Genomic DNA, 17,361 nt, shown 5'->3' on the forward strand with positions numbered 1-17,361 from the left:
TCATCAAAGATGTCAAAACAAAAACAGCATGCAAGGAGCATGTTTCATCAACATGCCATCCAGATAACCCTGTGCACTATACATAGCATACTCATTAAGCATAGACAAGTGCAGGCATAAACACATACACACACACATGGACACACAGAGTTCCCTGAGTGCAGAACAGCTGCTGAATCCTCAGATCATTGTGCACAGAATGGGTGTGCTGGGAAATATCTTTCCCATTCTTCCACTTTCTGCTAAAACCAGCAATACAGCCATTGGGATTTACACCTGCCTGCCACATACAATCTTCCTTACCTATTACCCAAGGACACCCTGCTAAAGCTAAACTCAATCAACCAAGATGGCTGAGAAAAGGTGGGTATAGAAAGTTGTGTTGTAAGGGTGCTTCTATGGATCATGTCAGTTACTAATGGGAAAGAGCTGAATTCAATACCATTCCACAGAAACAAACACACACACCCTTTCATACACTCCTGAAGTGTGACAGCTACAGAAAACATCTCTTGGGCCTAGGGTGTCTCTTGAAGAGCCTGTCGTCTTACTAGCCATTTGTCTTCAGCGTGGAGAGCAAACAAAGTTGAAACCCCCTTGTCTTTGTTACACTTCTCTTCTCCTCTCCATCTTTTCATCAAGGTTTCTCTTTCTATGTCATGTCTGGCACTTCAGTTGAAGAGAGTGTGTACTATTTTCACACACTTCAACAGTCCAGTTGTACAGCTCAACTGTTCGCAGACTTTGCACCACATTATAAAATGTTTTTTAAAAAAATTAAAAAAAAATCAGAAATACAATCAAGCTTCATGCTAACAGGCATGGTGGCAAGTCGCCTTGAAGAACTCATCCTATTTGATAAATCATCTAAACAAGCTTTTACTCATCTAAATGTTCAAGGTGTTACAGTGCACTTGCAGTTATACAAGCAGTCAGGGCAAAATACTGTAGAGGGAAGTGTCTTCTTGACCCATCATACCCCTTTACCCACAATCACATTATCATCCTTCATCATTTATGTCTTGAGGATAAATACTTCCTTCATGCTGCTCAATGAACCTCAGCAAACGAGTAAAACATTTTTACATCAAGATTGATGACACGGCTTGTATCCAATCACTGAAAGAGTGATACAGGGAAAGAATGTATGCCCTATTCTAATATGGTCCCAAAATTTATTTGGACACTAAGCCACACTTAAAAATGCAGGGAAGGCTTTGCAATGGATTATATAACAAAATATCAAACCAAGTTAAATTTACGTAAAAGAAATATGGCTAAAACAGACCTTTCAAGTAAAACATAAAAAAATAAAAATAAAAAAATGTTAGTTTGGTTTTAAATTATAAAACAACTGACAAATTGCTTTAAAGTTAAAGACAAGTAATTGGATACTTTCTGGTTGTCAAATCTTAGTGGGACATGTCCATGGTTAATACTATGACTTACACCTGTGGTTGCTCTGTTAGGACTCCTGCGTAAACATCAGAAGAACTGACTTCATCCACTAAAAATCACTTTAAGACCATTTAGTTAAAAGTACTTTTTAAAAATTCTGAGAAAAGTTCCAGAATCCTTTGTTTTCAGATCACACTTTTTTGATAATGTGTTATCTACTGCAACGAAATGCATACATTTTTAAGTGTCCAAAAGTCTCTACATACTTTTGGGGACCAATGTTTAATCGACTCCTAAATGTCACAAAAATAATGCTTCTCCCTACTGGTAACCCAAAAGTTGTATTGCTTTGTGTTACTATGAGGTTATATTCTTCTCTACTGGTTCCCGAATGAATTATCTGGTGGGATGAATGAGTGTCTGGCCACTCAGTGGGATGAGCTCATACTAAAAGCCAGATCAATCTCTGTCTCAGTGCACCCGCTCAGTCTCAGTTTAAAAGCCCCAGTCGCTGATACCCATGTGGGGTCGAGATCTGATTAGGGACCTTTGATAATCCCACCAGCTCACGGGATACATCACATCCTTATGTCGATCAATCCCTTCACAATCAGTCTGATGAATTTACTGTTAGCAGAAACCCTTCTTTAGAATTCTGTTAGACATCTGTTTGTTCTCCATTTCTGTGTGTTTATATGTACTAATTTTTGTTTCTGCATTTATTATAAACATCATTATGTAAACAACCACAGATATTGCAGTTAAGCAATGTGTTTATTTGAGCTGTACCTTCATAGCAGCTCTTCAAATGGTGGCATTTTCTGTACAAATGTGCAGACATCATTACATTTTAAAACACATTTCTAAGAACTTGTCAAGCTTGCTGTCAGTTCCTGTTGTTTCCTTCCCTTTATAACACAAGCACGTCAACCTTTGGACACCTTAAATTAAAGCCAAAAGGAATTTAAAAAATGATGGTTGTTTTCAAAAAGGTTTCCGTACACTCCCCCATATTTAACTGGTTGGACAAACAGAGAGTCCCACCTTAAACTCAAGCCACTGATGTTCAATGGTCAATGTTGTTGTGTTGGTTGGGATTAGGGATGTTAATGATTAATGATAATCAATTAATTGTCATTAATAATTTGAACAATTAAGCTTATCGTCGATTAATTAATTTCAGAACAAACGCGTTCAGTAATCATGTCAGCAGACGTAGATAAGATTTGTCTATACAGTCGCTTGCGCACTGCATGTCACGTCTTGTCCGCAACACAGAAGACTAAACACACAGATGAGCAGCCTTCACTTCCTCTCTTGTAAAGATGAAGCGGGCTCAATGTAATCAGTGTTGGAGTGTCTCCCTGTATATGAAGATTATTTTTTCTGCATACACCGTGATAGTGTGTGAAAGTACAACATGACAACAAGCACTGTTGCTCCACCGGTTTCCTTGTTTCATCCCAACCTTCAATTACATCAATGAACGCCTGGAAAGCATGAAGGCACATAACATGTCACCTAACATGTCACCATCACCAGAGAAGTGGTATGTTATGTACTGTGTTTACACAGCGTGTTATGATTGGACTTAAATAAAATAAAAAAGTCCAAAGGTCCAAAATATCCCACGATTCACAATGTGAATTTTTAATGAACTCAAATATGTATTTTCCATACAAGTTATTATTATCAGTAATTCGTTAACAGTAACAGTAATTAATCAAATTACAAATGTGTACTAAACACAGCCTAAATGTATCAAAATACACTGAACTAAGAATATTTTAAGAGGAAAATATCTATACTTGCATTTCTTAAAGGTGCACCAAGTAAGTTTTTGCTAATTAAAAAATGTTTTACAAATAAAGACATGAATAGCATCTTTAAAGGTGCAATATGTAATATATTTACTATACTAAAGCATAAAATTGTCATAATATGTTAGAGATTTAGGAAACATGCGAAGTTGAAATACTGGCTTCTCCGAAAACAATGCAACAGCCAGTATGTTTTACTTTGAAATGTCCATTCCGGGCCGGAAATTTCTGTTTGTGTTTTGGCCTGTGTGATCCCGCCCACTGCCCTCTTCCCAATAGTATTTCGACATCCCGGGTTTCCAGATTTGAAACAAGTTAGCAGGCAAACACAACGCGCTGCAGCCATGGAAGCCAGCAATACATCTAGCTAACACTGACAGAGTCATAAAAAATCCACATGAGCTGGTTTATAATTTGCAAACAATAAAAATATTGCATTACATATACATTAGCTGATCAACTTACAGTGTAAGGCTCGTGGCTTGCCATTGTCAGTTTGCTCGTTCCTGTTGTGTGTCCTCAACCTGGCAACCCACGTGAGCTTCGAGTCTGGGGAGGAGGGGCAGGGGAGACAACTCTCTCCAATATTTTGAATTTGGACTGCAGTACCCATTTTAAATACTTGATGTCAATGTTAAATATTGCTTTAAGTGTATTAATTTAAATTATATTTATACAGTAGGCTACATGCACATATTATTTGGAGTCCTCCACGTGGGTTTAGCAGAATTAAGGTTAATGACTAATTGAATGTTAATTTCCACAAAAATTCATTATGAAAATGTCTGAAAATTGATATCCCTAGTCGGGATTGGTTCTTTTTTATATATCCCCTTTTCTCCCAATTTGGAATGCCCAATTCCCACTACTTAGTAGGTCTTCGTGGTGGCGCAGTTACTCACCTCAATCCGGGTGGTGGAGGACAAGTCTCGGTTGCCTCCACTTCTGAGAAAGTCAATCCACGCATCTTATCACATGGCTCGCTGTGCATGACACCGCGGAGACTCACAGCATGTGGAGGTTCATGCTACTCTCCGCAATCCACGCACATCTTACCACGTGCCCCAGTGAAAGAGAAAACCACTAATCGTGACAATGAGGAGGTTACCCCATGTGACTCTACCCTCCCTAGCAAGCGGGCCAATTTGGTTGCTTAGGAGACCGGGCTGGAGTCACTCAGCACGCCCTGGATTCAAACTCGTGACTCCAGGGGTGGTAGTCAGCATCAAAACTCGCTGAGCTACCCAAGCCCCTTGGGACTTGTTCTTTTAAATCCATCAGCAGTTTATTTTCAGTGAGTCAAAAAACTTACTGAACCGCAAGTAATTCCGGAGTCATTCATTTCTGATTCGAAATAAACCAAGAATTGCTACTATGGTATGTGTACTTAAGACTTTAGAAAATCAAGTTGATTCCTTAGTATTCCCCTCCCTATACAGATGCACAAAGATATAGTCGAAGTTAATGTAAAGCAGTGTTTCCCAACCAAAATATTCAATGCAAATAACAAATTACTTCTCTAAAATTACCTGACTGAAAAAGTAATCACATACTAATAACTTTTTAAGTTAATTTCTAAAACACTTTTTTTTTTTGAAGCGCTCAAAATTCAAAATGCTCAAGAGTCCTGTTTTTGCGTGGCAAAAATTTGGCAACACTACTTACAATATCTCGTTAGTGACTCTTCTGCCATCACAGAAATGCAAACAGACATACATATGAATATAATTGATGTTTTAAATATGTTCTACATTAATAATATTACTTCAAAAATGTGTAACTACTAAGGAAATGCACTTCACTGAAAGTCAGTAACGGTAATCCGATTACAATAATTTAAAATGTCATGTATTACACTACTTTTAGACTAAAATAGTAATCAGATTACAGCAATTAATTCCTTTGTAATCAGATTACACCCCCAACACTGTTCCCAACCCCATACCTTGAGTATGCCTGCACTGCAGGTTTTGGATGTCTCACTTAATTAATAACTATTTCAACCCAGTAGCTAATTTTTAAAGGCTCCATGAACTTAACTGAGTGTGTCAGATAAAGGCAACCAAAGACATCCAAAATGTGCAGTGCTGTGGTACACCAGCTTGGGAAACAGTGATGTAAAGTACCACGTTGTGAAATGAACAGGCGTTTTCTATTAACACTGATCAGAGAGAAAGAAGTCAACCGTTTTTGTGACCCAGATGCTTTTATCATAAGCTGTGGATGGTGAGAGCTGATGTATAACGAGGGGAAAAACTGACTGTTTGTGTATTAGTTAGAATGTGAATGAATGTGTGAAAGGGTGAGAGCGAGCGAAACAGGACAATGAACGGTGAACAGGAGCACTGAGTCAGCAGCTTGTGGTAACTATGCAAATCCAGCAACCACATAAATGCTGGAAGCAAACAAGATGCAAAAAACAGGCTTTTGACATAGCCCCTCTGCTCCGAGCAGTAATATAAAAGAACCAGGCAACAACAACAGAAAAAAAGTCATTACAGCAGCAAAATGACATTTCTTCTACGAAGCAGATGAAGCTGTAATCACCCAGTGACAGGCCCCCAAGACGGCACCCGGCTGCCACAGCGATAAGTCCTCTCTGGAAATGTTGATTTCTTCCCCACCTTCAAACAGGGCTTGATTAAACTGATCCACACTGAAAACCAGGTTAGCAGAAATTTGCAACAGGGTTTTTAAGTACCATGGGGAGCTGGTGCAAGGAGGGTGCTTACTCTTTAAATAGAAAGATAGGCATTTACTAATACTCTTAGCCACAAATAGTGAGTATTTAATCTCAATAAACTTGCCAGAATGCAGAAACACAGAACCCAAGGCTTGTGTGGACAACAAAGAAACACTTATCTTCATAAACAAGATCTGAAAATCTACAACAACAAAAAAAGTGTGTGTGTGAGAAATGAGTGCAGACAGGAGCAAGTACATTCTTGAGCATCTCAACACTATAAAGTAAACTATGTAATGTGACATGACAGGACTCTTTTTTCTTTTTTTTTTTACCTTGCCCGAGAAAGTAGGATAGCTTTAAAATATAAAGGTTGTAAATGTTACTGGCAATATATATAAGTAGAAATGTTTGAAGAATTAATCAGGGCTGTCAAGCTCCAAAAGGCAAAAAAGTATCATAAAAGTTGTCCATACAACTTGTGTGCTCTATTCAATGTCTTCTAAAGACCATAAAATAAATTTGTGTGAAGAACAGACTGAAATTTAAGTACCTATTCACTGATAATCTTCCAATCTGCTGCAGCTTGTGTTCAGTCCAGATTCAAAAGTCATTCGATGTCATTGACGACAAAAGAAAATTGGCCATTTTTTAAATTCTGGACACAAATGTGGGCTAAGATTATCAGTGAATGAGGGTGAGTAAATAATGACAGAATTTTCATTTTTGGGTGAACTATCCCTTTAAGACAGACTGCCTCACACAGGAAGCTGTGCTGAATTGTTGGTCACTTTGGTACAAGGTGCAAACTGACAGCCTATTTCTGGACAAAAGTTGCCAGGTATGGGAGTCAAACTTGGTTGCTTGGCGTACTACTAGAATGCACTTTCTGGATTTGATGTCTGGTTTGGACAGATACAACTACTTTTCAAAGGCAGTTCCAGCGGTCATGGTTCCCGATTATTTTGACAGCTCTCCAATAGTGTTTTGCGAATGCTGCAGAGGTGGCTGTTTTTGTCAGGTTGATGCATGCAGTTTCACACATCAGTTTGAGTACTAATCCCTGTGCTTGTATTGAAACAAATATTTGGTTTGTTATGTCACCTTCAGTTGTTTGTTTTTGGACTCATGCACAGCCCCACATAGGCAGTATCTGTGTAATTAACAACAACTAACACCAAATAATTGAGCTGTTTACATCATACCTCCGATTTATCAGGCAAGGGTGTGTAAGAAGGGAACAGCATGTCTGCGTAAAACTGAATAAAGTTAGAATGTCTCATTACAACATTACTTTTTACACATTATGAGGTCCATCTGTTATGCAAATTATGATTATGTAATACTGGAGTATAATTGTTGAATCTTTCCCAGACACAAATCACACCCATACAAGCTTTTCAGCAGTGATTTTCATATTTTGTCCCTCTTTTCTTTTCTTTTCTCTTTTTTTGCCTCTTACTCTCTCTATGTTTTCTGTCTTACTGCATAGTAGAAATTATGTTCAAAAATGTCTCGCCCTGTCTAGTTTTCACTAAAGAGATCACTTTAGAAACCAGTCAACATGCTTTATGCCTCACATTCCTCACATTTAAAGTTTCTATCCAACCGTGCATATACCAACACAGGTGTGTGTGCATATGCCATGTATGTGTCTTAGACACAGTACCCATTGTTCCCCACTGGCCACACATTAGAGATAATTTCCACAATAACTGAAATGATAAGGTGCAAGGGTAAAATAAACTACATTACCCACAAAGATGAAATCAAATATTCAAATAACAGAATATTTCACATAGCTAACATGCAATGTCAGACATGTTAATCTGATTAAATCCCTTTATAAAAGTTAAATAAAATCGTTCCCTTTCTGAGTTACGACAGTTCTTTAAACTCAGAACAATGCTACAGAGTTCCTTTCGCAGTGGATTAGAGAGGGTGGCGTAAACAAACAGAACAATGAAATAAGTAAGAAAGATTTGACAACAAGGAAAACATTCCTAATAGCATTAGAGAAACATTTCCTCAATGCTTCAGTACAGATTCAGCCTTGATAAACTCATTCCTTGTGACACGACATTAAGAATGACGAAGAAACAGGAGGCAGGGTGGTGAAATGACAAAAAGCAGAGAGAGCAAGAGAGATATGAGGGCGTGGGCTCCATCACTCCTCTGCACTGTTATAAGAGACTTAGCACCTCGGGGCTGGCACAATGCCACATCAACCATGAAAACGAGATGGACCCGTCAGGCACCACCTTACGCTGACACCCACCCATCAAAACATCTCATCATAGCCCATAACTGTCCTCATCATCATGCACAACATTACACTGCTGTAATGACTTTATTTTCCCTCTGGAATACAATAAGTACAGTATAGATATATGACAGTAAAACATTATAGACATTTTCAATACAAACTCCTGCACACACCTATCAGCTAAGCTGCATGCATATCTTTTTTCCATTTGCACACTCAATGCATTTCAACCTAAAAGCCCTTCAGTAACACCAAGAACCTATATAGATCTATAATCTAGCTATAATAATTCCCTGTGTCCTGTTAAATTGGCTGATAAGTGTGTAATTTTTGTGTCACTGGCAGCAACAACGAGAATTGCAAAAATAATGTTTCAAACACCCCCCATCTTCCACTGTTCAGGCAAAACAGCTAGTCCTGCCCCAAACTCACTCCATTGGTTGAGCCAATGTTGTTATGGTCCACTCAAAAGAAAAGATTGCAATTTCATTTGGTGCTACTAGTGGCACAGAAATTACACACTTTACCTTTCAAAACAATAACAACTATTTGACCTCTTAGTATGAAGTGTAGCGCCTTACCTCTCTTTTGGATAATAATTCGAAGCAGTGGATTGGCCGAGGACAGTGCTTTGTGAAAGTTGTCATCGTTGTTGATTGGAAGTAGATCTCCATGGATGTCGGCATACCCCAGCAGCACGTCCACTCCGGGGATCCTATGGATGGTCTGCAACAGTTGGTAGAACTCCTGGAAGCCCCCAGCTCCGTTCCTCTTCAGGGCAAACCTTCGGTACTCCGCCTCAAACTGCAGTCAAAATTTTACGTTACACATACAACCCCAATTCCGAAAAAGTTGGGACAGTATGAAAAATGCTAATAAAAACAAAAAAGGTGTGATTTGTAAATTATATTCACTACAACTAAACATTATATGATGTTTTACCTTGTGAATTTCATTGTTTTTTTATTTTATTATGTACAGTAATTTCAAATCAGATGATTGCAACACTCTCCAAAAAAGTTGAGACAGTCGAGTGTTTACCACTGTGAAACATCAACATTTCTTCTAATAACACTTATTAAGCATTTAGGCACTGAAGACACAAGTTTGTTAAGTTCAAAAAGTGGAATTTTCCCCCATTCATCCATAACGCAGGTCTTCAGCTGCACAACTGTTCGGGGTCTTCTTTGCCGTATTGTGCGCTTCATAATGCATCATACATATACAACTGGAAATGGTTAGGACTGCAGGCAGGCCAATCTAGCACCCGGGACATCCCTGGAAAAGACGGTGCTGGATGGCAGTATATGCTGCTCCAAAATTTGTACATATCTGTCTGCATTAATGGTGCCCTCACAGATGTGCGACTTACCCATGCCATGGGCACTGACACACCCCTGACCCATACAAACACTGGCTTTTGAACCTGATGGTGATAACAGCTTGGATGGTCCTTTTCCTCTTTGGCCCGGAGAACATGATGGCTGTGTTTTTCAAAAACTATTTGAAATGTGGACTCATCAGACCAAAAAAAAACTGTTCCACTGTTCTACTTTCCATCTAAGATGAGACCGAGCCCAGAGAAGTCGGCAGCGCTTCTGGACAGTGTTGATGTAGGGCTTCTGCTTTGCATAGTAAAGTCTTAACTTGCATCTGTGCATACTGCAGTGAATGGTGTTGACTAAAAAAGGTTTACTAAAGTAATCCCAAGCCCATGTTCATGATATCCATTACAGATGAATGATGTTTTTTAAGTCGGTGACGTCTGAGGGAACAGAAGTGGTTTTCGTTTTGCTCTTTATGCACCAAGATTTGACCAGATTCCTTGAATCTTTTAACTATATTGTGCATTGTAGAGGGTGAAATGGCCAAAATCCTTCCAATTTGTCTTTGGGGAACATTGTTCTTAAAGTGCTGGATTATTTGCTGAAGCATCTGTTGGCAAATTGACAAGTCTCAAATGATCCTTGCTCTTGAAGGACTAAGCTGTTTTTGGAGGCTCCTTATATACTATGACATGATTGCCTCACCTGTTTAACATCTCCTGTTTCACATTGCCTTGTTATTTTAACTTGTCAAATTGTCATTAGTCTTAAATTGCCCCGTCTCTGTTTGGAGCATGCTGCAATCAAATAATTTGAAATTACTGTACATTAGGGCTGAAATTATTGTTTGACGATGTTTTGTTGACAATAAAAATTTGTCAACGAACATTTTCATATCGAATAGTTCTTTGATCTCATTTAACATTACATGAGATCATATGGAACTCTAATGATGAAGCGCGAGAGCAGTACTGCAGCTCGCGCCTGACTGAGGAGAGGAAGAAAACAGCTCACAGTCCAGATGCACTCTAAATTTTCCAAACACCTTCAGGTGATGTAGATCACAAAATAAGAGGGAATAATACAAAATAAGTAAATACAGAAGCACTCTTGTTGTGGAATAAGTGGAGCTGGTGCTGCCGCTCTGCTGAAGCAAAACTTGCGTGTCGAGTGTCTTTAAAGGAAACACCCAGCATTACATCTTTAATGCAGTTACATTTAATGCATTATAGCTTTATTAAAGTTCAAATTATAAGGAAGCAGATCATGTAAATAACTACAAACTCAGAAATGGTCATTTCTCTGTGCGGTCAGCGCCTCTTCTATGAGTTGTGCAAAGTGTCCCGATGTAACTTGGAGAGATTGAAACTGCACTCGGCTGATACACTCTGTCGCGGGGACGCTCGTCCATTGAGCGCACATGCTTGCTGCAGCTAGATTATAACGTGATGGCTCGTGACTTATTGAATCATAATATATGTCACTGTGCATTTCTTATTGTGAAGAAAATTGGCAATACACATCTTTATTAATAAGAGAGAGTTTGTTTTTTGTGAGTTAAAGATGGATTGAAGTGAACAAAAAGGTGAGAGAGGGTAGTCTTCGCCCCATTACACACTGCAACAAAATGTTTTTTATTTGTTCTTGTAATAGCTAAAACTAATTTAAAACAATGTACATTTACTTTAGCAGCTATACTGCAGAAGAAAAAAATGTTATCTGAGAATGTTGAACATAAAATACAAATAATAATACAAATATTTAAAATATCTAAATATCCTTTAAAAAAAGATGCATTCACCTGAGAAGCAGCATATAAGATATTTAGACTTGCTTTTAAAGAATAGATCTTGATTATAAGTCTTTTTTGTCTTTACTGCACTCGCAGAAGTATAACCAAGTGAAAAAAATACACATACACAAAATACACTTATATTTAAGATACATTCTCTTAAAGCAAGTCTCATATGTTGCTTCTCAAGTAAATGTATCTTGTTTTAAAGATTTTTAGACAATTTTAAAATGGAAAACAAGACAAAAACACTAATAAAAATAGGATTTTTTGCAGTTTTTACTGAATTAAACTTAATAAAAAGTATTTTTTTCCCCCCCTTTAATTCAGTGACTGTCATTTAGAGGTATTTTAAAAAGATGATTTTGTCCTCTGTATTGTTAGTAAGCAGATTTAATACAACCTTTTATGTCGGGGCACAAGCTGAATAATCGGTTAAGAGCTAATGATTAATCATTGCAATAAATCGCAGAATAGTCGATTAATCGTTCTAATAATCGTTAGATTAGTCGATTACCAAAATAATCGTTAGTTGCAGCCCTACTGTACATTAAAAAAAATAACATAATATAAAACATCATATAATGTTTAGTTGTAGTGATTTCAACATAGCAAAGGGTGAATATAATTTACAAATCACTCCTTTTTGTTTTTATTAGAATTCATACTGTTCCAACTTTTTCGGAATTGGAGTTGTACATAACAGAATAGAAAACAGGACTTAAAGGGTTAGTTCACCCAAAAATGTAAATTGTCTAATCATTTATTCACCCTCATGCCATCCCAGATGTGTATGTCTTTCTTTCTTTCTGCAGAACATAAATAATGATTTTTAGAAAAATATGTGAATGGGTGCCAAGATTTTCATGTTACAAAAAGCACATAAAAGGCATAATAAAAGTAATCCATACGACTATATTTTCATATTTTCATAAGTAATATGATGTGGGTGAGAAACAGATCAATATTTAAATCATTTTTTGCTCTTCTCCCTGCCCAGTAGGGGGCAATATGCATAAAGAATGTGAATCACCAAAAACAAAAGAAGAAGAATGTAAAAGTGATCTGTTTCTCACCCACACCGATCACATCACTTCTGAAGACACTGATTTAACCACTGGAGTCTTATGGATTACTTTTATGCTGATGTGTGATTTTTGGAGCTTCAATATTTTGGTGCCCATTAACTTGCATTGTAAGGACCAAAACAGCTAAGGAATTCTTCTAACAACCTTCATTTGAGTTCAGCAGATCAAAGAAAGATATACATATCTGGGATGGCATGAGGGTGAGTAAATGATGAGAGAATTTTCATTTTTGGGTGAACTATTCCTTTAATGCACTTCACTTACAATATCTTAGACCCATTATGACATCACCAGATTACCACCTAAAAAAGTTATGCATGAAATGTGATCCATCTATTTTTGGAAATAGTGTTGTTGATTGTTATGTTTGATCCACTGTTTGAAATTTGAAAAATGTAAAATAGTTGCATGCACGCATGTGCCTTTGTAGGCCACACACACAGACATTCAGTGCCAGTTCTCACTACCAATTTCAGTGGCTCCTGCAGCTGTATAGCTTTTTGTTGTGCACGTGCAGCTCTGAGGAAGCCATTATGGTGAAAGAAAAACAGTGATGAACAAAGGGAGGTTCAATCTAATCAAGTACTACAGATAAAGAGAGAGATGAGAACAGTGGCATTAAAAAACGAGCTTTTGCAGGCCACACACACGCACCCTAATTGGATGGTGAATTCATTTCAAGAGCTCTTGTCACAGCTGAACATATTGGACAAATTCTGTCAGATAGCTCAATTTATGAAGAGGAATTTCATCAGGGCCAATGACTTTCTCCTGTATCTGTCCTATATTTAATGATGGAGAATGACTTATGAATCGAGATGAGAATATCACTGAAAATAAAAAGACAAACAGCTAGAGATGTTGAATATTGTCATTCAGTACATCTCAGAGGGTGTTCTCTTGGGGTCATATTCCCATTGTTTTGTGTTTAGCTTGTCCACACAGACATGTACAGAAATCCTTAAACTGTGAGTTTCAGAAGTTTGATGATGCTGTTTCTATCCTGTACCCCATTCCTAATCCTGTCTGTTGCTCCCTTTTACTCTTATCTCTTTCGTATATGGTGTTGACAAAATCGATAGTCAATAGCTTTGGCAATTAAGAGAAACATTATTGTTTTATTGGAACATTTACTTCTCTGTGTGTAAACATTCTCTGTATGTAGAAGCACATGGAGCATATAACTATCTATAACATGCATCAACATGCATCAAAGAATAAAATGCAACACAACTGACCTTCATCTGCTCAAAAGTTCCCCTTTGCACCAAAATGGCATACAGTATTAGTATAACATGAAATACTTTTAGGAAGTTGACATGTCCTGATATGTGACATGCTATAGTGCTAAAACAATTTTAACAGTGCACTCAGTAATTTTAGTGTTTATGTCGTCTTGGACTTACACAAACACATTAAATTTCAGTTACCAATGCCAACGTAGAAATGTCGTAATTCACAAATCACAGTCAGCCTTTAATCCATGAGTGGATTATCCAATAACAGGGCAGGCAATTGATAAGATTAAGCGAGTAGTATTCAGCTACTCAAGTGGTCCTAACATGGCAACGCAACATGAGGGGACCCTCTCCATGTAAATTAAAACAGCTTTTATAAGGTTACTGATATGACTGAAGTCTTCATCTTATGTGAGAGAGCAAGATTTTTTAAATGTTTTAAATTTCCTATTTATTTCTTTAGGAGTAAAACTATTTTATAGAGTGCACCTTTAAATAGCATTTTGCTAATTATTTATATAATTATTTTGCATGCAGCATTTATGACCCCATTTTAATTGAGAGACTACTTGGAATATGCTGAATGCACTCCTGTCACACTACAGGGCCATTTACATACACCCATATATTTTAACCTTAAATCTTGACATTTACAAAATAAAGTCCATGGACACATTTTGTGTCAACTACCTATTTATTATTATATTAAGTTAAATAAGGTAACAAAGGTTACAAAAACATTCATTTGAGCTGTTATGTGTGCTCAGCACAGTAATCATAGCTATATTGACAATCATTTACTTTTTCTGCATTAAAACATTTTTTATCTATCATATTTTGCTAATGAGAAGACGATCTGCTGACAAGGAGTCATTACTATCACTTAACTCATACTCAAACTACTTGTTCTCTAAAAATGCCATTGCAATGAGTAAGCAATGGATACACTGAGATAAAGAGCATTAGAGTGAGAGAGAAGAACAATTTCTTCCAATTTCCTCTCAGGAAGAGCAGAGTGTCACCAAACACATTACACTGCCTGTAATAAAAAAACAAAACTTCATGCAGAAGAACTGGTGTGATTAAATTAGCCAGTCCAGGCTAGAATACAAAAACAGACACAAACTATCCACATCCAGCAGTATTTCTGCTCTTGCTGTGGTCTGTAATTTCACTTGAATCTTATAGATGACCCAGTTCTGTTTACTATTCTTCTATTTCACACATCTACCATATGCATTGCCTGCCTGACATTTCTCAAGAATGGAGGAATAATAAAATATTTCCTGTTCTGTTTGGAAGATTGTGGTTGAGGTTTTTCAATAACTTCACTGGGCACACTGAAAACAGCGATTCCAGTTCATCAGGCAACAAAACAAGTGTTCTGTTTCTTTGATCAGAGTAGTAAGAGACGGCATGAAAAATGCTTAATAAAACAAAAATATTTATATTTCAAATAACTAAAGGAATTGTTCACCCAAAAAAGAAAATTCTCTCATGTTTTATTTTTATTATTTATTCACCCTTAGGCCATCCCAGATGTGTATGACTTTCTTCAGCAGAACACAAATGAAGATTTTTAGAAGAATATTTCAGCTCTGTAGGTCCATACAATGCAAGTGAATGGGTGCCAAAATTTTGAAGCTCCAAAAAGCACATAAAGGCAGCCTAAAGGTAGTTCATACAAACTCCAGACTCCACTGGTGAAATCTTTGTCTTCAGAAGGTGTGGGTGAGAAACAGATCAATATTTAAGTCTATTTTTTTACTACAAATCTCCACTTTCACATTCTCCTCCTTGTGTTATTTTTTTTTTTTTTTTTTTTTTTTTTGGCAATTTTCATTCTTCGTGCATATCACCACCTACTGGTCAAAGGTGGAGATTTATAGTCAAAAACATTTGATTTTTGGAGGTTCAAAGTTATGGTCACCATTCACTTGCATTGTATAAACCTACAAGAACCAAAATATTCTTCTAAAAATCTTTGTTTGTGTTCAGCAGAAGAAAATAAGTCATACACATTTGGGATGGCATGAGGGAGAGTAAATAATGAGAGAATTTTCATTTTTGGGTGAACTATTCATTTAATGATATGTCAAAAAAAAGAAAAAAAACGGAAGTCCTCAACATTCAGATGTAATATGCACTAAAGCGCGTTTTCTTTCCACAGATGGTTTGTTTACACGAATGTACACCCTGAGATTTCAATAGACGCTGTTTATTGCGATGACATTTTAATTTAGACAACTGTCAAATAACATTAGCGGTTACTCTTTATATTGAACAAATAGCCAAATCGAACCGTTCAACCACCTAAAATTAAATCAGTATCCCGGGTAAAGACCCTGAACCGCGTCCTTATCAAGTTTATGTAATACACAGCTCTGCTAACATGATTTATGTCTCTCAAATGGATAGTTATGATCTTATTGTGCCTGGACTGCGGGAATTGGTTCTTAGTTATTAGTATAGAACATGCATAAGTGATCAATGGGGCCCAATCGCCTCACTGCGTACGTTTTTCTATAAGGTTCTTCCTTCACACTGCACCAGAACCGTATATCGTATGACACAAACAGCAGCTTCAGCAGAGACCTGCTGTTATTAAATGACCCAAACTGAGCGGCAGCCAAGAGCGCTTGTCTCACGCCTCGGAGTCTGTACCGACACATACTGACACGACAAATCTGCCATCAGCACCATCAGCGTTTCTTTCTATGGGTGGATTAGCACACAAACACCAGGACGGACGCGCCGGATAACGCACTGAAAATCCCCCAATAGTATGATGAATTACGGGCACGCGCCGCGTTCACGCCAGTGTTTACATATGCATGCTGTCAAACGGCAGCCGTTCAGACTGAACGCGTTCTCGCGCTAAAAAGCGCAACGAACGTAACAGAACGCAGGTGTCTCGAGACGCGCTTTTAAAAGTTGACGTGTAAAAAACGCGTCGCTCCTGCGCGAGACGCTGAAAACAACAGTTGGACGCAGCGCAACGGTCAAAACCGTCCATCTAGCGCATGTTTACACAGAAAAAAAAAATAATGTATACAGCGGCTCTCGGTGTGAAGGGCCCCAGAGGTAACATTTATGGGATTAACTTACTTTGCTCTTCACCTCCACGACGCTCTCCTCGTTTTTCAGCGGCGTCCTCTGGTGATGATGCCGTGACATGTTTGCAGTGTATTCCCACGGGCAGTTTCACACAAGAGTGCCCTTAAACACAGGAGTGAGCAGCCACTGGGTCAGTTGATCGTGTACGCAGCATGAGTGGGCTGACAGACGCGATCCGCAATACTGCTGCTTCACACAGCCACGGAATAAATTGTTGGAGCTGTTCTCCCGGTTATGGGCGGGGCCAATTTCTGTCAATAACAATGACGTCAGACGGACCCGCCCCTTGAAGGCGCGGCAGGGGTCGTGCGTAATGTCACATGTGAACGTAATGTTGCTTTAACCTCCGAACAGGACGGGATGTAGCTTATAACAAAACAAGAAAAGCTCAAAATGAGTCAACATTATCTTAAAAGATATAAATAAACAACAATGATAAATGATATCATGAGCAAATGAGAGAGTGACACAGAGAAAGCCCAGGAACATTCCACAGAAAACAGCCACACTTTGGAAGGCTGTTTGAAAGTGGAGATTTATAGTAAAAAATAAATAAATAAATAAATAAAAATAAAAAAGGACTTAAATAGTGAGCACTGGAGTCTTATGGATTACTTTTATGCTGCCTCTGTGT

General features: G+C 37.8%; 1 protein-coding gene across 1 annotated transcript in view; it reads right to left on the reverse strand.

Annotated features, from left to right (window-relative positions):
• LOC127417349 (partitioning defective 6 homolog alpha-like) overlaps positions 1-16,931 on the reverse strand; it is a 44,498-nt gene extending 27,567 nt beyond the window's left edge. Inside the window, exons 1-2 of the mRNA XM_051657323.1 lie at positions 16,719-16,931; positions 8,749-8,971 (exon numbers count right to left, since the gene is read on the reverse strand). Of these exons, the coding sequence (XP_051513283.1) occupies positions 8,749-8,971; positions 16,719-16,787 (292 nt within the window). The 5' untranslated portion in view covers positions 16,788-16,931. The remainder of the gene's footprint in view (positions 1-8,748; positions 8,972-16,718) is intronic.
• Between the last annotated feature and the right edge of the window lie 430 nt (positions 16,932-17,361).

Source organism: Myxocyprinus asiaticus, chromosome 26 (assembly GCF_019703515.2).
Source record: "Myxocyprinus asiaticus isolate MX2 ecotype Aquarium Trade chromosome 26, UBuf_Myxa_2, whole genome shotgun sequence".
NCBI lineage: Eukaryota > Metazoa > Chordata > Actinopteri > Cypriniformes > Catostomidae > Myxocyprinus > Myxocyprinus asiaticus.